Below are 23,175 nucleotides of genomic sequence, written 5' to 3'. Positions count from 1 at the left end.
CTCCAAGAGCTTACTTGGAACTTGGCTGCCCTTCTCTAATATTAAAGGAAAAGTATTCCTTTAAACTTGGCTAAGCAACTTATATTTTCCCCAAGCTTATGAGAAAGTGAGAGTGGAAAACTGCTGGAGGACATCTGCTCATGATCACTACTGCAAAAGCTCTGGAGATGTCTGGTAACTCCATACAACAAAAGCAGTTCCTTGTGAACCTTTACAACTGAGCTCTACTTACAGAAAAACCATCTATAACCTGATTTGCTTCAGTGGATTGTGATAGGCTCACCATGCAAAGACATTCTTTGTGATAATCCCCTTGTAATACAACTAACACCACCACTAAACAGTTAAGCTTTCAATTTTAAGGATTAGTACTTGAGCTGCAACCCACTACTAAGAAGAAAAAGAAGAGAAAATAAGGAGAAAACTTATTGAGAAATCACCCGTGGAGTCACCTACTTATTATGATCTTTTCCCCTGAATCTGGCATATGTGGCCTGCTTAGAGCACAGATTGAAAAAAAATGCTAGAATCTCAAGCAGATCTTACTGTATTTGAAATTATTTCTGCTAATATTCTGAATGCTCCAGAAAAGGGAATAATTACACAATTAATGTGACACTTAGTCAAGTTTGTCTCAAACAGCTGTGCTTCCAAGTTCTTGAGAAAAGACAAAAGAACAGAGAAAGAGTCAGTTGAGAGGCCAGAATTATGACTTGTGAACAACTGCAGTTTGTGCTAAGTCAGCCAAGAGAATAACTTAAACCTGAGAGTAGTATGGAAATCGTGATGCTGAACAGGTCATTAATAACCAGTCAGACAAACCATTGGTGGGGTTGGGGAAAGGAGTGCAAAGAAATTAAATGAACATTCCTTATTATGGGATAAGAGCAAACATTTCACAGGCCTATATAAGCTATGCTTCTCAAAGCACAGCACATAAATTATTAAATAGGGTTATCACTGTTGTTTGTTCCTACACAACATTCCCAAGGAATTACACAGCAGTCATGGCCTACAAGAAGCAAAGATTATTGCTAGGCAATTACAGTACACACTCATGACACAGAATATTTGGACAAGAGGACTGTTTTCCTATACACCTACAGTACTGCTACAGATTTGACTCTGTGTTACAGAGTGCAAGCCAAGTTGCAGTCACAGTGGTAGAGTTTCAGAGTTGCCCCAGGCAGGAGGAAGATATCACAAAAAATACTTGGATAAAATTCATAGACCTCAGGTTAATACAGATATATTTTGCAGATAACTAAATACATATATATATTTTTTTTTCAAAGTAGAGAAAATGAACTTGAAAGTCATAAAACATAAGTCAAAGGAAGTAATTTTGATGATAAAGAGATAACCAGATGTTATATAGAAGCCTACCAAAATTAAGAATTATTAGTCTCTACCAAAACCTCCAGACCATGTACTCACATATGCTCCATTTTACTTCTGTTGTTAACCCTTTACTTTTATCACTCCTCTTTACTGACAGCATCATTTACTCCAAGGGATTAATAGAGAACACATAAAATAGCCTACTATTAACTGAAAAGAATGCAAAAGAAATCAGTCAACAGGAAACTTTCAGTAGACTATCGAGAAACATCACCAGAGCTTCATTTCCAGTTTAACACTTAAAATCTTGAGCAATGATCTGGAAGAAAACAAAAAAGAGCATATTGCTAACAAGATCTGTGGACTATTAACCACAACAGCTTATTAAAAGCACAGGTAGCCTATATCTCCTCTGGGTAATGCACAGTCAGCCCATTTAAACCGCATGCTTTTTAATATCCAACAGTGCCAGTGCACGTGCGTGCAAATAAAAGAAGAGATTACATTAGAGAATGCATCTCAGAACTGGGCAGCAAGAGCAGAATAAGAAGAGTGATCAGAGGATGAGTAACTTTGTATGAGTTTCCAGGACGCCACGGCAGGGAGAGCTGCTCTGGATGTGAGTGACAACCTCATTAGCAGAGCTCTGTGACTGAGCTTATATGGCCATATGGTTAAAGAACCACACCTGGCTTAGGGCCAAACCCTTTGGAGCCTGTGCCAAAATAAGTTCTCACTTGTCTAGCCCGGGCTTTTAGATATGGCCAGAAATAGAATACTTCAGAATCAATGCACGTTGGTGCACTTAATAATTTAAAATTTCCTCCCATTCCTTGGACACCAAGTTGGCATTTGAAAATACATACAGGTTTGACTAAAGCAACATTTTGATTTGTGCTGGAGGTTTCTTGGAGCGTTGCTTCAAAAGCTGACTCATATCTTAGAACAGTGTTTTCCTTTATTTAAAGTTCACTGGAAAGGTTCCTATGCAATATCATTAGCAATTTAAAGTGTCAAGAGTGATTAATTATTAAAGCGTGCTATGCCAAAACATGAAACTCTTGACTCAAGTACTGGCAAACCCTCAGCAATATTAACACTTTTAATTTCAGGGACTATTCACACCTGGTAAGAGTGGGGAAAGAAAAATTAACTTAATTTTTAACAAATCTAGTTTTTCATATGCGTAATATTAAACAATATAGTGATATTTCTAGAATGCTCTTCCAAATCTCCAGTATTTTATACATCTGTGCATTTTAGAGCCAGCTCTGGCATCTTTGAATTTGATAAAGTTTAAATATTTTTTCCTTCATTGCTTATCTCTGTGCTTCCTGCAGAAGCCTTTGGCATCCACCACGCTTCTGGCACTGTGCAGCTCAGTTACATGTTTAGTTATGAACCACCTTCTTTTGTCTGAACCTGCTGCCTAGTAATTTGCTATCTCCACCCTTTCCTTACAAAGGATATCACTCCCCACAAGGAACAATAAATCCTTGTTCATCCCATCTATGCCACTTTTTATGGACCCCCACGTATTGTTCTGGAAAGCTGTCAAGCTTTACTGCTTACTGTGAGCTCAAGTCTGCCCTGTTCTCTGCATTACCTCAGAACTATATCTCCCGTTTCACTAAGAGCCAGCTTAAATTAGGAACATTTTCTATTTCTTAGTGCAATTATCGCCTGTTGGGAAATCCTCCTGGGTTTGAGGAACTGTTTGCAGTTTGCCATTGTCAAAGCTACCCCAAATAACTTATTTGCACTGCCAAATTTCACTCTGGTCATTTGATTTTTCAGCGTTGGGGTGAGTAATTTGAGAGTGTGTCTCAGCAGTAATGGATTCCTGTGAGAGGCCAATAATAAACCTGAAAAATGTTGTTAGAAATCTAAAACGACAATACACTTCTCATTGTTGTGCAACATGACCTCCTCTCAAAAATGCTGTACTGAGCAATTCATCCACATATCTGCTAATGTTACTCTTTACAGAAGTTAATTTAATTGAGATAGATGTCAGGCTTACTTCCATCACATACCAAAACACAAAATTTCAAGGAATACAGAAGGAAGAGTGAAGACAAACAAGACTGGGGTGGGGGGAAGATTTTGAGTCCTTTCAATTTAAATTGACATATTGTTTAAACACATGCACAGTTAATTGCCCAGGCTATATTAATAGACGTAGAGTTTGAAAAGACACATTGCTATACACTCCAAGACAGTTTTGGATATAAATTTTGGCAGGCTTTAAAATTATTCATACACCTCAACACTCCATAAAAGAAATGACAAAAAACAGTTCAAAGTGGGAGGAGCAGGATCTTACTAAATTATAGTACTTTGGGGTTTGCAGATTGTGAGTATTTTTTAAATGCCTCCCTTTTTGCCTCCAGAAAAGGTCCCTTTTCACTTGCAGAGATTAATTATACTATGCCTACAAGTTATAATATCAAACTGGCAATACTGCACATGAAACACAGCTTCAGATAATTAAAAAAGCCCTTTAGTTACAGTCATTTAAGTGCAGAAAACACTTCTAGAAAGAGTTCTCTGCAAGTGCAGCAACACTCATTAGTTTTAAAATTAGTTCAGAAGGCTTAGAGAGGAATAGCTCCTAGTTTGAGGGGCTGGTGGTAGAGTGCTATGAAAAAAGAGCAAAATTGTGATTTTGCCACTTTTGCAATAGGAAGGTAGATTAATAAATCTCTGCTTCAGCTAACCTTGTTAACAGTAACCTGAAACATAAAGGTTAAAGAATTAAAAGGTAGCAGCACTTTCTCATAGCCTACTTTCTACTAGGAATAGTCAGAGAAGAATTAGTACTCACAGAAGAAGTCATACCAGGAGATATGCCCGGTTGTGCTAATGGACAGGTATTGTGCAAACAAATGCTGAGCTACTCCAATTTATGTGATTAATCTGGAAACAGTTGTACACTTCATGTAATTAAACAAATAAGAATGTTCCTGTCTTTTCAAATAGTTGCTACTACATGGTAAAACACAGAAAGTACAAAGGAAATAAAAACATTGCATGGATGTGCTGAAAAGACATTGACAATAGTCAGAGGCAGGTATGTGGCACTGGCTTAAAGGTGAAATCTTTCAGTGTTTCTCTAAAAGTATATTATTCTTGGTGTGCAAATGCGAGAGAAAGCACCTTCTGCTCATAACAAAAATATATCTACAGTCTGCCAGTCTAAAGACTTCCTCAGCTTATCACATACACCCTTACACACACACTGCCTGCAGAACACCAGCAAGACCAAGGCAGTTCTTTGATTTCACAATTTGTTTTCGTGGCTTGAGTTTCGGACAAAAAAAGTAATTTCCAAGTTCAGCAAGAAGTCTTCAGCAACAGATTAGCTCTACTACTAGTAATTTAGCACTAGTACAAGGTGCTAAAGCAGGGTTCTTTTCCTTCCCCCCAAATTAGAACCACCAGTTGTCCCTACCCTTTCTCCTATCAACACCCCAAAGGCCATTTTCCTCTTCTCCTAGCCCTGGTATAGTGCCTGTATTTCATGATGTTATTTCCTAAGCCACATCCATGTGGAATTACACCTCTCAAAAGCCATCTTATTTTTGTCCTGAGAAGCACAGCATGACAGCTATGACTTGCCTTCAAGACACAGCAGTCATTAAAATCTACCTGCAAAATGGAGATTGAAAGGAGCCATGCATTTATACTCCAAAAAAAAAGCTTAGAAGCAGTATAATTTGAAAACAACTCTCCCCTGCTGTGTCAGGAGAGCTGTACTGTAACTTTTACAGCATAAAGCACTACACAGCACTGGACTCTTCTGTTCCTCACAGTGAGATATAAAAGTCTCAATCCCATAACAGCCACTCCCAGCATTTGCAAAGCAATGTAAATGCAGCAATTAATTCAAAGGAGAAGTGTTTCGTTAGGCATCAAACAGTGCCCAATTAAATGTACTGTGTTTTATTGATACCAAGATGATTCCAAACTTGCATTTTTAAAACAATTGAGACCTGGCAGCAAAAAGAAAAGACAGTCTTGGCAAATTGGAGATAGTTATGATGGATGACAGTGAACTGAAGGTCTTACTTGATTTCTGAAGGTTGGGAGGAAATTCACAGGACACAGAGCTGAAGGTAACATATTCTCCACTAATACAACTCGGAATTACCTTAAATTAGTCAACCATTTGCAATTTTTTAAATAACTTTTTAAAATTAGAAACAAGGAAGATAAGGAAACTTGTCTGTTCTTTCATGAAGGAAAGAAACCCAACACACAAACAGATCAGTATTTTATTGTTTTATGGAAAACAATAATCTGTTGAATTTAAACATGAAGGTGCAGATCAGATCTAATAAATCTGAGGACACCTACAGAAACAAGGTTTTGTTTGTAAAGAACAAAAGGTAGCTATGGATTCGGGCAAGGGTGAGGCAGAGCTGCTTGCAGATATGCTGCTCTTTGGTATTCTGTAAAGCAATTCAGCAGAAAGGGACCTAATGCTTATTTTGATTTGCGCCAAGATCAATAAGACTGAAGGTGTTTCTAAGGAAAGCTCCTCAGCAATAAGGTCATATTCCAGATGACCACGATGGGAAACTGATCTGCATTTAGACTGACTCTGCCTCTTACTCCTTTAAATAGTTTTATTTTTCAATTCAACACTTGTCCTCTTTCACAGAGAATTGTGCCTGAAGTGACTTAAACTTATGCAATGTCCACAGAACTCCTGCTTAAGAATTTCACAAGTCAATACATCTACAGCTTGTTCTGCAAATCCATGCAATATTATCATTAACTCAAACCTTAGAAATGTTTATACCACTTCTGATTTCAAAGGAAACTACATTAAGAGTTTAAATTTTCAAGACATTTTGTTGTACTGCAAGAAAAGAGAATTCCATTAAATAGTTCCTCAAACATATTAAATCACACAACTATCATTCTCCTGAACACAATAAATAGTTTTCATTCTCAGAGAAGAGAAGGAAAAAGAAACATGATGACTCAGCCTTGAGGTTAACTCAAACTTCTCTGTTTTAAAGTCCAATAACTAACTAGGTAATAATTACTTATTAACATTTTTGATATTACCTTGGTGTAGCCAAGCAGTACAGCAAGATCAAAGTAGATGTTGTATTTTCCAACTTATTTCTGCAATCACAACTGCGGTCTCTAAGCAACCTCCAAATATAGTTGGGGATTTGATAAGTGCTCTATTTAGGCTGTTTTAGGAAATGTTTCCACTTCAAGCTATCTTTTGCAAACATTCAACAAAGTAAGTTCCTGTTAAAATCAAAATAATGTATTGATTTTGTCTCAGCTAGAGAAATTAGTCATTTTTTCAGCTTTCTGTTTAGAAAACAAGCTATTTGAATAGAAAAATTGGTGTCAAACAGTTTAATTCTTCATTTTTCTGCAAAACTGAAGATAATGACAGTTCATAGGACTGTATTTATGCTGCCTCAGAATGCTGTTTCTCTTCAGCCCCAAGTCCCATTTGGACACCAAAGAAGTCTTGCCTCCTTACACCGGATTTCTACAGTGTGCCTCTCCTAATAGAACTTTTCAGTCCCATATTTGTTCTACACTGATAACAACTTGTTCTTTATTTAACATCTCCTGTACAATATTTAGAGGTGCAAACAACAGTTATATTAAGGAAAAATAAAAGCCTGATAAGGGAGTCTGGTGCAAATTAACAAATATTTATAAGAAATGGAAATAAATTCCTAAGAACTGCATACAGCTTTAGCTACCTTCATGAGTGTAGAGAGTATTGTTTGTTCCTTGTATAGGATTTCTCCTCTTATCCACCCTCTTCCCCACCCTCTTCCCCTTAGTTCCCCGCTTATTGAATGTGGCATCAATGATTTCCATTGTAAATGTTTAAGACAGGACAGTATTTATTGCAGCAAAACTGTATTTTTATCATGCAGCAATGCCATGCTCCATTTATTCTCATTCAGACACTAATCTACAGAAGTCGCAGAAAGCATCTACATTTATTGTTACTTTTTACACATAACAGAAGCAAGAAACATCATGCTGCATGACAGGGAGCAGCAAGAAAACATGTTTATCACTTATAAGCTTTTCAGCTGATTTACTGTTCTATGCTACCGTCACTAAGCACAAAAATACACTGTACTCACCAAATAAATTGCTTGAATGTCCTTGCTTAGATATGGGTTTCAGTTCATTTAATCCCCATGCGTAACGCTTATAATTATCCCAGGCATGCTTCATCATCTGCAGGGAAACCAAAGCAGGATTATGGTGTTGATTTAGCAAGAAGCCACAGCAAACACCAACTTGAGAATATTCTCAATATTAAAAACATTTAATACAATTCTTAACCAAATTCTTGTCATATGCATTATGAAATATTCAATAAAGTATAACAGTGGCACTGCTTTCCAGGTGGCAGTGGGATGGCTGCTATAAGAATTACATGACTGTCCTCTCCACTTTTGTTACCTGCAAGCTTATGGTCAAGACACACTCAAAAATAATTAATTTTTAGGAAGGGAATTCATTATGTCATATATCAATTCAATTGAGATTTTATTTCCCTTAAGCCTACATCTCAGAAACTGAGGAAAGTAACATTTTTAAGCAAGGTTTTCCCCCTAGAACCTTTAGATTCTTTAAGGTGAACATAAAGCTTACAGTAGTTTTCAGATTCTGGCAGAGACCTGCTTGCATACAACTAGCTGGTTCAAACTCAGCACAGCTAGTAACAAAAGAAGGATGGTAAAGTGTGCAGGCAGAACCCCTAGAAAATATTGTGAGGTTTTTACAATACAATCTTTTATGACTATAAATGCATCTGTAGCTACTTTCACATGTCATTTTGCACAAAGAAATGAAAACATTTACAACTGAGCATATCACCACCAAATCACATTTGGCACAAGAAAAGGTGCACCACAGATAAATACTGCTTTGGGAATAAATACTGATTTATCTGACACCACAGATAAATACTGCTTTGGGAAACAGCCTTGCAGAGCCCAGCACAGTAGTGCTGTGGTAAGAGCAGGGGGCATCCACACAGAAGTCAGGGGAGTGGGTTGACTCAGGAAAGGCTCACACTCTTCACCACCATCACCAGGCATATCTGGTGTGATCCGTCCTTTTTCAGAGAGGTCCAGGTGCATGTCCAGGAGCCCATGTGCTCCTCCCCAAACATGTGGTGAGAAGAATGCACACAGCTCTGCAGGCCTGGTGACAAACCACTGCCACTGCAGCAGGTCCAACACCTCCCCTTGGCAGCCACCAGTTTTAACACCTGCTCAGGAATAGTCTTCTTTAAAGGTCACCACAAGCAGCATTACTTTATGTAACAGAAAGAAAGATTTTGCCACCTTGCTGCTCTTCCTCCCCTCTTCCACAAGGCAGAGTAGTGCTGGGAATGCCAGAGGTCATCTTCTAGACAAAAAGTGACAATTTCAGACCTTTTCAGAGATAGTGCTTCAGGCTGTCAGATGACAACACTGCTCTGTCCTTGCTTTCAGATCTCTTCTTGAGGCCTTGTGTGTCAAGGATAATTTTGTTAAATAACAGTTATAATCCTAAATTTAAAAGCAGCAGCCTTGGGACATGCTGATAATAGTAATCCTGCACTTTCTCCTTTTCCTCTTTTCTTTGCTCAAATCTCAGAGAAATTATGTCAATTAAAAATCTGCATTAAGCCATACTATAACAAATGACAACAGATTTTTTAGAATACTGCCATACTCATGAGAATAAACATTTCTCCACTATTAATGGGAGAAAAAATGCACATCTATCCTGCACGAAAATTCACAGATGTTAATCCACACTACAGGTCTAGCCTTACAAATACAAAAATTGGCAATGGCAGTTAATATGTGACCATTTTCAAGCAAAAGATTAGCCTGGTGTCAGATCTCAGCTGAAAGGCAAGTCAGAGGCCCTGTGGAAATGGTCTTGGGCCATGGATAGCAGTGATATGCCAGATGGAATTGCTGCCATCCATGGCCTGAGCCCAGCAGGAGCTGTTTCCATTGCTTGACTTCGTTGCAGAATGGCTTAGGAGCTCCCCCAAGATGGAGCTTTTTGTCTCAAAGCAGAACTGGTAATAGGCAGCCAACTGGCAGGCTTTACGACTATGGGCTCTTCTCAGTCCCTGGTACAAGGATCAAGACTGCATGAAACCAATCATTTGTCCACAGCATATTTTCTAATTTACCAATTGAAATTTTCTGGTAATTTGCCTGTTGTACAAGAAAGACTTATTCTGCCCTGCCATCATATCCCAGACCTGCAAGCTCAGCTTTAGATATCAACGTACAAACCCCCGAGATTTCGGGAGGCTAAATCCTAAGCTTTGTCAAAGCTTATTTTCTCATGCAATCACATCAGAATCTTTTCATTTGCTTAATCTTAATCAGGGCACACCAGACAAAAGGCCTTTTTTCTTTTATTTAAATAAACTAAACTTGTAATTAAGTGGCCTGAATCAAGGGGCCTAAAGATGCAGTACTATAACATTATAACTGCTCAAGCCACTACCAACATCGTTCTTCCCTTTTTCCCTCCTTTTTCTCCTAGCACTTCTATGCTCCTTCTCTTGCCTAAGAAATGCAGTGGTCATCTATTCCCAAACCAAGTCAGTTTAGGAAACAGAAACTTTTGCAAGTGATATTCTTGTTTTGAGAAACATTTTTGTCTTTTCTGACTCCCCAAGTCAGAATGTTGCCAGTATCAGAGTTACCAAGAGGGAAAGGCAAGAACAGCTCCAGACTGGTTCAGTCCAGCCACAACAGTGTGTGATGCTACAAGATGTTCTAGATGTAATTACTTGCCTTTAGTTTTTCCCCATGGATTGACACTTCAATGATATGGTATCATAAATGTATGTGTGATTTGGTAGCAGAAACCACTCTGATTACCCTCTTGCTCATCAACCCCTAGCTAATAAGACAGGAAGATAACCCAGACAGTAGACACTATGTTCTAATAATATTTATTATTGTGTGCCAATGAACATCAGATGGGTTGTTGGGCCTTTTTTACAAAAATTTCCTCCCATTCTGCCAACTACTCAGGTACTTATCTAATTCTTTCCCAGAAAATTACAATGTGTGGATTCCACAAGCCAAGCAGACATTAAAAAAAAAACAACAACAAAACCCCCCAAACAAACAAACAAAAAACCAAAAAGCACTGCTTTTCCTAAACTTAAGGAAATATTCCAGTACAAAAAACCCTACCAGAATTTACTGAGCAGATCAAACTCATCTCTTTTGGCTAATCAAAGTGTTCTTTAGAACTCTTCCAGAAAGCCTAGATTTAGACAAAGCCACTGAGGTTAGTGAGTAAATTTACTCCTAAGAAAGGACATCCTTGCTTAGACATTTGGAGATTTATGGACATACATTGAAATCAAAAGGCAGCTCCAAAAGAAGTCAGTGAGCCCTCTAGTGTTTCAAAAGAAACGAGTCATTCCAACCAGACACAACCGTGAATGGCTCTTCACAAAAAAGTTATTAGCTCGTAGTGTTGCTGGGTTACTGGGCAAAGAGCCCACAGACACAGCAGCCAAAGAACCCCACCTTAATCAACACTGCCTTGCTACACAAGCGACCTTGGGCATCTCACCTATCAAGAAGTCTCAATTTCTAGGATTCAGTATGTCAGAAGTAGTCTACATTCTTTCCCTCCTGTGGAAATTCCAAAACCATATTAGGTTTCCCACTACATTAACTTCCTCTCTGTAAATAGCTTCATTTTCTATGTAAGAATGAAAAGGTTCTAAAATATTGAGGAGCAATTTTAATAGACCCAGCTCACCAAGGTAATTCTCTGCTTAGGCAAAGCTCCTAGCACTGGTACTTCAGAAACGAATTTTAACAGGTCTTTTTTGAGAAATCCATCTATCTTTGCAGTGTTCACCTTTTTGTTTGCACAGGATATCACCAAATCATTATCTCCTGATTTTTTTTTTTTTGGTAATTCACAAAATCTTTTGATTACATCTCTGACTACTTGTACAAGTGCTGTTGATCACTTGAAATTTCTAAAGATCACAGTTTCTGAGAACATCTGGTACATCAACACAACTTTGTCTTTTTAGCATCATTACTGATGATGTTAAAAAGACAAATTCCCAGTGAGGGAGACTCCAGCAACTTTTGACTAAATGATTCCTGATACTCTTTAACTCCTCTACAGTATAACTAATAAAATTATTTTAAATAACTACATATTAGCCTTCCAGGATGTTAATAGGTAGAGTTATATTTGCATAAAAGCATTCCTCAGTTCTTCCACTTTTACCACATATTTAAAAAAAATTCTCAGACTGGTTGGGATAGGAAATGAGAGACAATCTGGAGATCAACCCCTTTCAGCTTCTGTGCTAAAGCAGGTTCACCCACAGCAGGTTGCACAGGATTTTGTCCAGGCAGGTTTTGAGTATCTCTAGAGAAGGAGAATCCACAACCAGCAGCTTGTCCCAGTGCTCTGACACTGTCACAGTAGAGATTTCCTCACATTTAGCTGGAACTTCCTGTGTTTCTGTTTGTGCCCACTGCCACTTGTCTTGTTGCTGGGCACCACTGAAAAGCCTGACCCCGTCTTGACCTTATGATAGTTGTATGCATTGATAAAATCCCATCTCAGCTGCCTCTTCAGGTTCAACAGGCCCTTAGCCTTTCCTCATAGCAGAGAGATGCTTCAGTTCCTCATCATCTTTGTAGCCTTTTGCTAGACACTCTCCAGTAACTCCTTGTCTTTCTTGAACTGGGGAGCCCAGAAAGGTTCATTGAACCTCAAACTCTAGCACAAACTATCAGTTCTTTCTCTGTGAAAGCAGAGAATAAATAAAACTCTTTCCTACAGCCATCATATTGGCCAACTCAAACATGATGATAATGCACTCCCATTTGTTGGTATTTTAGTTACTGTCATCTTTCAAAACACTCTAACACAACACCTAGAGAGTACATATAAGTCACTTGAAATTCGCAAAATACAGCTCTATTCAAACATTGACAGAAAACAACAGCAATGCTGAATCAGGACAGTAAGAGTGGTGTTTAGATGGAAACCCTTGCAGTACCAGGTGGAGTGAAAATAATAACTTAATAAGGTTTATTTTTAGCAGTTACATATAAGTGGGGGAGATGCAAAAGAGGATGTCAGGAAAATAATTAAAGCACCTTTTAGAACTGGGATATTAAAGAAGAAAAAGGACTAATTGCATGAAATAGTACCATCCTGACCTTCAACAGAGCCATTTAAATCTTGCCAAGACAGAGGAGGAAGGCAGAAGACCAAGGTAACTGAAAGTTCAAGAAATGAAGAGAAAAAAACCCCCAAACTACTCCCTTCCAAATCAAACCTCCCCCTGCAACAAACCTCTGAAGAAAATGTAACAGTTTATATAGTCTCTATGAACTCCCATCCCTGGCTTAAATAATCTTTTCTTTCTCAGTTTACACGGATCTTTCTACACATTTAAGTTATTCTCACCTTTTAAACTCCTTACCAGAAGTACATGTTCACTCAGGCTACTCTCCCTGCATCTTCTCTCCTTGCTGCTGGAACTAAAACATCATTTTCCCACAGTATCAGCAAGGGCAAGGAAGTCCCTAAAATTAGTGAGAAACCTCAACAGGCATTCCACTTGAACTTTCCTCCTGCAAAAATCAACTTGCATGGCTGAGGACTGTTCTGGGTCTGGCTGGGATGGAGTTAGCATCCATCACTGCAGCCCATATGGTGTTTTGAACAGGTGCCTGAAATAACGCTGATAACACAACAGTGTTTTGGCTGTTGCTGAACAGCACTTGTAAAACAGCAAGGCTTTCTCTTTTTCCAGCTCCTGCCCCTTTTCCACTCCCCCTGAGAGGGAGAATGGAGGAGGTGGCTGTAAGGTTGAGGAGGGGGACAGCTGGGAGAGCTGACTCCAGTTGGTCAAAGGGTTATTTCTTACCATGTTCAGCAACAAAAACTGGGGCAGAGGAAGAAGGGGCAGTTTTCCAAGGTGGCTGCTGTTCAGTGACTGGGCATCAGTCTGACTGTGGGAGGATATGAGTGATTGCCTTTGCACCATTTGTCCCTGTCCCTTCCTTCTTTCACCTAATAAATGGGCTTTATCTTGACCCACCAGTTCTCTGGCTTTCATTGTTCCTGTTCCCTCCTGCAGCCCACCTGGGCCAGCAGCTGTGTGGATGCCTGGCTGCTGGCCCTGTGACCCACCACGGTGTCTGGTCAGCGCAGGAAGTTCGTGACCACAACACAAAATTCCGGTTTCTTTGCCCCGATGAAATATTACATCAACGTTAGCAAAACCTCAAGTTATAGAAAGCCTTATATTCTTACTTTCTGTTTCCACTACTGTTAACCAACAAGCTAACTATTCTGTAAACTATTCTCCATAACCTGTTCGCAGCCACTGAGAACCAACCAAATTGCAGCACGGCAGAAAAAAAAACCATTATAAGAATTTATTATTAGCAAATGCAATACTACCTTTGAAATTATTGCCACCAATTAGGATTTCTGTGAAAAACTGTATGATCCACCTTCAGCTGATTCGCTATCACTTTCAAAAAGCTGTGCTGGATATATGAAAGCTTTGTTTAATATGCTCTTACTGAATCTACTGATTACCACAGTGAGTAATTTTTAGAAATATACAGCCTTTGTTTCTTTAGTTATCAAAAGTGTTACATTTGTGTTTCACCATTTTCACAATGATATTTAGTGTAACATTGCGCTTTAAAGAAATACAAGTTATTAACTGAGTTTATTGAGCTTCTGTTGAATAATATGCAACTAGAAAACAGAAGTAATAGATTAATTTTCTCTTTATCTCAATATATAATGCTTTTTCTAGGATTAGTAAGCACAACTATATTGCAAATTCATTCGACATTTTCCCTTGTTTCTGAGCATGATCTTTGTTACCTTTGCCAATATTCACTGTTATTGCTTTGGTAATGCTTTAAACCTTTCATTTCAATCTTTTCTTGCAGTTCTGCATGCAATCCTAACACATTCCAATGTCTTTTCCATCTGGAAATATTTTGATCACTAATAACTACCTTGACTTTTTTTTTAACTAATTTTTATCGGTATTCACAGTGTGTTCAGACTTGCTCTATAGTGGAAATTCTAGGTAAAGACATAAGGTGTTCCACTGTAGTTACTTCTTCACTGATTAGTTCATAACCTTATCTAAGCAAACATGCAGATCTGACTACCAATGATACATGTCTGCTTTAGGCTCTTTCAGTTACTCTGTCTACTGTTATGCTGGACTACTGACAGAATTCACTATGAGCAACTTTCCATAAAACGAAAACTTAACTTTTTAACCAAACACCAAGGTTCACTAGAAAATGAGTAAAAACTGGTTTATATCCAGATCACTGTTTTCTGTATATAGAATTGTCTCAAGTCTATTTGCAAACTAAAAATTAGCAATTATACTTGAATTTTATTTTAAGCTATTTTCTGTTACTATTGCTTACTTCAGATACAAAGCTGAAGAAATAATCTCAAATGTATAAAGGTTCATCTCAGTTGATACTGTTTATATTTTTTTTCTCTTGAATCTGACAGAAATGACAGACTCCCTTTCTCTGTTGGCAACAGAAAACTGTTTTTTTCCTTTGAGACATGTAAAATAAATCCTGTCACTATGAACCTTCATACAAATAATCACTTCTTATCTGTCAGCAGGAAGATTACTGCAAATCAGGAGCTTGACAGATTTTTGGTGTTTATAACCTCATTTCCTAATGGCATCACCCTGAGTTAAAAGCAAACCACACAGCGTCAATGTTTGTGTAACAGGCACCGCCGTAGTGTCACCATTTTTAATTTAGCAGGTGGATGACAACCATGCTCTGAAGCCCTGGCAGGCTGGAGGAGTTCCCATGAGTGCTTCCTGATGGGACTTCCAGCCAGCCAAGAAAAGCCACTAATGAGACTTTAGCATTAGTTTTTGGGCCAGCAACATGGATTCCCAGTCACTGCTTTCCATGAAGCAGCACACGAGGGTTTGGGGAACATTTAGGTGCTCACAGCTTCCTTGTGCACTGTGATGGGAATGAAGGACTCCCAACAACCCACAGGTTCATCCAGCAGTAGGGCACTGCCAGACACAAAGTGGGGGAAATACCCATGCCTCCTACCATTACTAAGGTAGAACTAAGGTAGCCAAACTGGATTGCAGGATTTCCCCTTAATATTAAACATGCACATCGTATAATGTAATACTTTATAGGGTTCTGTATTTAATGATCTGCATTAAAGGGATATGTGAGCAAAATCATGCTACTCCTCAGCATTTAAATATCTTACAAATAATTCATTTCTTGCCCACAAGGACAAATTAAAATATAAAAAAAAAATCTAGCATTTGCATAAAAAAAAGGAAGGAAGAGAAAATAAAAATCTCAAGGCCTATTCTGAGAATTAATTCATCTTTTGTATTGTAAAGCACTTCAAACTCCTCAAATGGAAAGCCTTACAGAAATGCTAAGTATTATTCCCTCATGTGTTAAGTTACAGATAAACTTCTATTCTTATATTTTCTATTCCTCACAGTAGCTTGTAAGCCTCCTTAGGACTGTATTAAACTATCCAACTAATATTCATCATATGCCGTTCTGGGCATCATTTATTAACCAGGGACAGACTCTGTACAGTGCTTCATTCTGTTACTCATTTTAAAAGGAATCAATTATCCTATTAATTCTGTAACAAGAATTCTAATTAAAAGGTAACTAAAGAGAACAGGAAATTTGCAGGTAAAGTATTTTCTACACTTATTCTATTACTGCATATTTTATTTAATGCACAAGTACACAAGAAAAAAGAGACTACTCCATGTAAGAAATAACTAATAAGAACAGCAGCCCTTATGCTTTGATGTCTGCATTAAAAAAAATAATTTGAAAAATGATTGTATGACATGTGAAACTAATCCATGATAACAAGTCACGTTTTACTCATTTGTCAGGCGTACCTCTCTTTGTCAACTGAGTATAATTGAAATATCTCTCTTTGTTAACAGTAATGTACTGCTAAAATTATGAATTTACTGAAAACCTGGAGACACCAGAATATTTTACTATTGGTTTCTGAGAGCTAGGATACAGTGCATTAACTATTGCATTGCTCATTTTAGTAGAAGACACCAGAGTGATAAGGCAGAGAAACCTGAAGGAAGACCTTCAGGAAGGAAGAGTTTACCTGCATACTTCCTATAGTAATATCATTCAGTTAGTATATTATATTAGCCAATATCTACAGCCTGCTTCTTACCTGGCCATCTCACCAGTACAGCTACAAGGAAAACAAACTTTTGGTGCAGCACAGAAGTATCCTGAGACCCCTTCCTTGACCAATCAAAAACTAAGAAGGCAAGAAAATGTATGGCCCTTCCCATAAAGAGCACTGTCCTTGCACTTCCTGTAACCAAAAGTCTGTTTAATTGCAGACAAATGAAATTTAGTTCAGGGAAATAGAAAAAAGGGTGGTTCAAAATCTTGTCCACGTAGTTACCCAAATAACAGCATTCACCCTACCTTGAACCAGCCAGAGTACATCAGTTTTAGCTCAGTTTTAGACTCATTCACTCAACTCCAGCTGTCTTTCATCAAAAGTATAGAAAACAAAATAGATATGCAAGAAAATGCTATTTTCTTATCAAATGGAGGGGTTTGAATAATCTTTTTCTTATTATGTTTTATTTTCCGTCCCAGGTAAGCTAGGATTTGAGTATGTTCTGTGGACATTTAAATAGTTTTTCCTGAGAATATCTGCTTTGAAAGCATCAGTTAGCATATTGTTGAACTCCTTCTTCCTCCAACTCTCAGTTACTAGTGGGTGAGCCAACCACACATTCCCACTAGCTACGGGACTAAGTGGAAAAAGAAAAGAAAATATAGTACTGAGGTATAGTATTATGAAATTACACACAATTTATGTTAATAACTGAAAATCTTCATTGTTAACTTATACCACTTGTCATTTATGTCTGTATACATAAACAAGATAGAAATCTTGAACTGTCCAAGTCATCCAGTCCCAAACAAAGGAGCAGTCTAAAGAGCAAGACATACAGCCTCTACCTTACAACTTAGCAACTGTTACCAAGATCTGCATTTTAGACAAAAAATGAAGCCTACAGCCTGTCACTCAAAACCACTGCATTACTCCAAGGCTGTCTTCTTCAACACTTAATATAAAAAGTCAGATGGACTCTTTAACAGATACAGGGAAAAAGTATTTCCTTATCACTAGCACAAGAGATAGGTGATGTTTCTTCAGACAACCTATGATTTCAGCAGTTTGGATATTTTTTTTTCTTAAATCTCTGTGGTGGATAAATCAGTGATGTTCTATTGTTCTGTTTTTTTTATCTAAGGAGAGTCACTGTCAGCTATTTTTAAGAACCAGATCACAAAGATGTTTTGTGTTAATTAAACACCCATTAAAAGAGAAACATTTCACATTATAAGGTAATGTGGAAGAACTCAGGTCATTGTTCATTACTGACAATAACCAGAAAGAAAACTCAAATATTTTCACTTAAAACAGGAAAGCATTGAAGAGTTGTATAAAGAAATTGCAGAATTAGCAGCAGCCTCTGAAGTTCATGCACGATTTGAATAATGTCATAGAAGGGAAGGCAAAAAGAAAGCAATTTGTGTAAATACTACTATTATGAACAATAGTGGTATACATAGACTCATCCCACTCAGTGTCATTTTTTTTTTCTTAGTCTACTTATGACTTGCTACAGTTTCCAAGAACTCCCAAGCTGAAGAGTGTGAACAGTTCAGCTCCTGCACCTGCATGATACAATCATGCTTTTGTTCTCTTTTTCCTACTATTCTTTAAGAAATGATTTGGTAAGTTTGGCTTCTGATTAGATTATAAATTATTCATGGCATGGACTGTATGTCCTGCTTGTTTTTAGGTACCTGGCACTCCACAGCCATGCTGCTAGTGAAGTTCCCAATCTCAGCAGGGGCAAGGCAAATAAAAAAGTGAGCAGTACAATAATAAGCAGTGTTATGCATTAAAATACAGACACAGAAATGATTAACATCAAGGTGATTCAAGCTGCTGTTTCAGAGCATGATTAACATACACAAAAATGAAACAAGATACTTTCACACATTTTGAACCTCAATCTCCCCTTATATGCTTCTAAGTTTTATTCTGCTGCTAAAGCCAGTAACAAAGTTTTGGCCACCTTGTTAAATGGAAATTGTCAGTATACCCAGGTCTATCCAGCATTTCTTTTAAGATAGGAACAACAACTAAGAAAAACAACAACCTTCTTGAAGTTTCTCCCCCTTGCAAAATTAGTCTACATTCATCCCACAGTCCTGCTTCCCTACCAGGGAATTGGAAGTGACAAGACAGTATCCTTGATGGTAATAAGTTTTAGCGGTGAGATGAATGGCAGACTGGCATTGACAGGCAAAATTTCAGATGTATTTTCTAAGAGCAATGTTTCTTTAATCATATTTTCTTTTATTTACTTGTACTTGATTGAAACAATCACTTTTAAAGGTTTTTTTAATTGCAGTTTTTTTTTTTTCCTTAAGAAAAAAAATGAAACAGTGAGCCATGCATTATTAGTCGATTTGGGACCATTACCAACTTAAGTTAAATGGCTAATAACAGTAAATAAAAGCAAAAATAAGCTACAAAAGCTACTAGAGTTTCCCAGTTAATGAGAAACTTACTAGAGCTTGATGCTGCCCCCAAATTCATGAAGTGGAGGGCAGTTTGAGTTTTCAAAAATGTTGGGTACTGACAATAAATGCTTCCCCCATCCTCAGGCCGTCAGCTTTGACGAAAGGCCAGCTCTTCCTTTTCCCTCCCCTCTCCTCTCTCCAGCTGGAGAAGCTGAAGTACTGTTAAAGCTCATTACTGTGGCCACAGTGAAACTGCACTTTCCAAAGTCAGAGAGCCTGTTCACTGAAGAGCATTTACATGGATTAATCAGATATGCAGTTGCTCCATGGATCAAGGGCTAAGTCTGCATCATTACCTCTACCGCCAGAAAGTCTCTTCAGTCTAATATTCTGGAATTAGGGCAAAAGGATGGGACTGATTCCCAGCAGCTGAAAACCAGTTACACCTGGGTCAAAAGCAGGTGATGCAGTGCAACCTTACCAAGCTTGTAACCAACCACTTTGGGGTGGGGGAAGGAAATCCAGCCTGGGAGCCAGGGCTGCTGTTGGCAGAGGTCAAAACAGGCTGGAGAACAGGCCAACAAGAACTTCATGACATTTAGCAGGGCTCAGATGGTGCACAAGGACAAGGAGCCAGGGAGGCAGAGGTGTGGGCTGCCCAGGGTGGCTGTGCCAGCTCTGTTGTGCTCTGGGGGGCTCCAGCACTGTGGAGGCACAGACCTCAGCAGCCCTGTCTGACCTTGGATCAAGGACCTTCTCATACCTCCAGACCAAGTTATCCTGCAATCCCACCAAACTCAGTATGGATTGCACATATTTATGCACATTTTTTAGGGCAAGTAAATTGACTTGCATTTCCTGATCAACAAGTACAAAACTACAAAATTTCAGCCCAAGATTGTGGCTGTTCAAAATATTCCAGATGAAAATCATGAATTGTTGAAGCCTTTTCCCAGCCTTTAGAAATATTTCAAGGTATTTTCTATATTGAAAAAAATATGTCAGCTATGCAAAACACTGCCAGCTCATTTCTGACAGGAAGTAAGAACTATCTACTTATGGCACTAGTATAGAAAGATCCAAGAAGAACAGTTAAGATAGTCAGACCTTGGCAAAATGAGATGAAGATCCAGTGTCATCTACAAATTCATGATTTCTGCCCATTTCAAATTTACATCTACTTATCTTGGTCAGAATTGATCAAACAGCTTTTCTAGGGCTGCATTTGATTTCAGAAAAAAAACATTATTTTAAGAAGTATTTATTTCTGTGGCCCTATCTCCAGGAAACATGGGTTGTATAGTAGCAACTTTTCTAAGGTGAAAATTTCTTGCTGTAAATTAATCATCACATCTAGCTGTGCACACAATGAAATAACCACCAAAACAGGAAATGTGTATCAGCTATTTTCCTTCAGCAGTTTTATCTCAGTATTCGAAATGGACATTGTAAGCTGCCTAAACATTACCATTCTTTGTGTGGCATTTTTTTTCCTCTTGGAACATTTATTTGATTAGGTGGCCTGTGGATCCTGACACAGTCAGTGTTGGTCAGGTTCCCCAAATTCAGGACACTCAGACCTTATGCCTTTGCTTAATTTCACTACCACATGATACTAACAGCTGGATTGACAAATTAACTTTCCAGTTCATGTAAACACATCTGCAAAAATAGTAATAAAGACACTTTCCCCATACCCAACAGGTGAAATGCACCTACTGGTATCTCTATTTCCTTCTGTCAGGCTGGAGTAATGATGGCACCTTGGAAATAATGCATTTATAATGAAAAGTACAACTATGCCATGAATCCTTTTGTGGAAGGGTGGTGCTTAAGAACAAACTTAAAAATCTAAACAAGTCTGCTTTCATGTACTGAAGTTAATTTAACCCTTAGGTAGTATCTATTCCAGTGCTATACACAGCATATTAGTGCTTTACACAGTATTTTTCTTACATATCTAAATCTTCCTCAGCAATAGGCAGACATGATTGACATAGAAAATCATAAGATGGCTAATAGTTCATCAATTCCATGTGAGTTTGGGAAGAACTGTCACAGGCTTATGGAGAATGCCTCTGATCATGTTTTCATGGCAGTCAAAAGAATCAGATGCTCTGTTATAAAAGAAAATAAATGCAAAACCATAAAGCCATTATGAGACAAAACCAGCCACCAAGGATACCAGTGGTCTGTTCCAAAGATCTCCTGGCAGTGGAGAATACAGAAGAAAAAGAAAGAATTCAGTTAAGAGGCATTATGATATTTTCATCAATGGAAAGAATGGAAGATGGGCAACAAGATAAAGACATGAAAAAAGTAAGGATTGTTCCTGAATGACTTTGTAAAAGACAAAAGGAAGAAATGAACCACACAACAATTAGGTTTGTTACTGAAAAGGCAAACTCTCGAGAATCATTGCCAGAAGATACAGTAACCTAACAGGATACTGAAGGATTTGAGAGAGCAGATGGTCAGAGAGTCCCAAACTTCATACTGCATTTCCTGAGCTGTTAAGAAAAAGTGTGTCAAATGCAGTTTTCACAGCACAAATGGAACATAATTTTAGTTTGCACAACCTATAACACAGATAATGGCATGATGACTTTTATTAGGAGATACCTTCTAGCCAACACACTCAGACCTCTAAGGCCACCAAGTCCAACCATTAACCCAGATCTGCTAAAGCCACCAATAAAATATGTCCCTAGCTATCTTTTAATAACCTCCAGGGATGGAGATTCCCTGGACAGCCTGTTTCAATGCTTGACAATCTTTTAGTGATAAAGTTTTTCCTAATACCCAACCACTGGTGCAACTTGAGGCCATTCCCCTTGTCCTATTGCTTGTTACCTGGGAAAGAGTAACCTGACTTTGCTACAGCCTCCTTTCAGGCAGCTGTAGAGAGTGATAACATCCCCCCAAGCCTCCTTTTCTCTAGGCTAAACAACCCCATCTCCCACAATGGGTGAAAATTTTAGCTTTTCACTGCCATCTAAACTTACACTTTCTCAGCAAATACGGTGCCTCACACAAATATAAGCTACAATAAAAAAAAAAAAAAACATAGAAAGTGTAATGCTTCTCCATAATATAATGCATCAACAGCCACTTGAAATTTCTGACCCTTCCTAAGAAGGAACAGGAAAGCCAGCTACAGAGAGAAAGGAAAAACTGTGGATGTGACTGCTTTCCAGCCACTCCTTTTTATTTTAAATTCTCTTGCTTTTTTCAGGCAGGTATGTAAAACCACACAAGTCTCCCAGAAGCTCTGTTGACTCCTCACTTGCATTTCAAGATTCCTTAGGAGAACTTAATGTAAACTACAGTAAAGATGAGACAAAGTCCTTGCTCTCCTTCAAACTATTTTGGACAGTTCAGCCTAAAGTTGAAACTTAAGGGGCTTGGAACAAGGTGATCTTTAAGGTTTCTTCCTTGAAAATAATCTAGTTTGCCGCAGCTGTTTTCTAAGATATGCTTCAAAGATAGGCATAACTGTATGGCAAAAGTGAAAAGAAAACATTCAAATCCTTATAGTAATTAAAAAAAAAAAACCTATGTCAAGTCACCAAGCTACAAAGTGTCTGGTGGAGTAAAGCCAGTGATGAATCTTGCTGTTGAAAATCCACTTCCCATGTTTATAAACAGCTCTCCCTCAACACACAGAAAACAACCAACCAACCAAACATATACAAGCAAAAACCACATCAACTTCACTTTTTATGGATAGAAAGATGATTTTGACAAGCCCCTTGCAGGCAGGCTGATGGCTGAGGAGCAGAGCAGGCAGGGACTGAGCCTCCCCAGCAGCCTACTTGACAGGTCCTGTCAGTTTTCATTTCCGGCTTTCTGCCTGCCCACGAGCGGCTTTTGTAAATTCTGAAAATTCTTTTGGGTGAAACATTTTTTAAAAATAAATATATTGTTGTTTAGTCTCACATTTCTTCCCTAAATATCAAATTTCTCCACCAGGAATGTTCTCTACCCAGCTCTGGGCTCAACCCCTTTTCCAAGTTTATCCTTTTCCAGCTACCAAGTCCCCAGATCTCCAGCGCAAACAGCCGCGGTTATCCCTATAGAAAGGCTTCAGGAAACCTCCAGCTACGCCTACAGTTACATAAACATTGAGGTATGTGTGAACTGTGTT

The 23,175-nt window shown here is 38.3% G+C and overlaps 1 protein-coding gene across 2 annotated transcripts in view; it reads right to left on the bottom strand.

The window, feature by feature from the left end:
- MAN1A1 (mannosidase alpha class 1A member 1) overlaps window positions 1-23,175 on the bottom strand; it is a 139,500-nt gene that overhangs the window by 95,573 nt on the left and 20,752 nt on the right. For both annotated transcript variants that reach the window (XR_009274539.1, XM_058801355.1), the window contains exon 2: window positions 7,482-7,578. Coding sequence is in view for 1 of the 2 variants with exons in the window: in XM_058801355.1 (XP_058657338.1) it covers window positions 7,482-7,578 (97 nt within the window). In the remaining variant the exon portion in view is untranslated. The remainder of the gene's footprint in view (window positions 1-7,481; window positions 7,579-23,175) is intronic.

Source organism: Ammospiza caudacuta, chromosome 3 (assembly GCF_027887145.1).
Source record: "Ammospiza caudacuta isolate bAmmCau1 chromosome 3, bAmmCau1.pri, whole genome shotgun sequence".
Lineage (NCBI taxonomy): Eukaryota > Metazoa > Chordata > Aves > Passeriformes > Passerellidae > Ammospiza > Ammospiza caudacuta.
The sequence above is the reverse complement of the archived record's forward strand: the minus strand, read 5'-3'. Positions and strand labels throughout refer to the sequence as shown.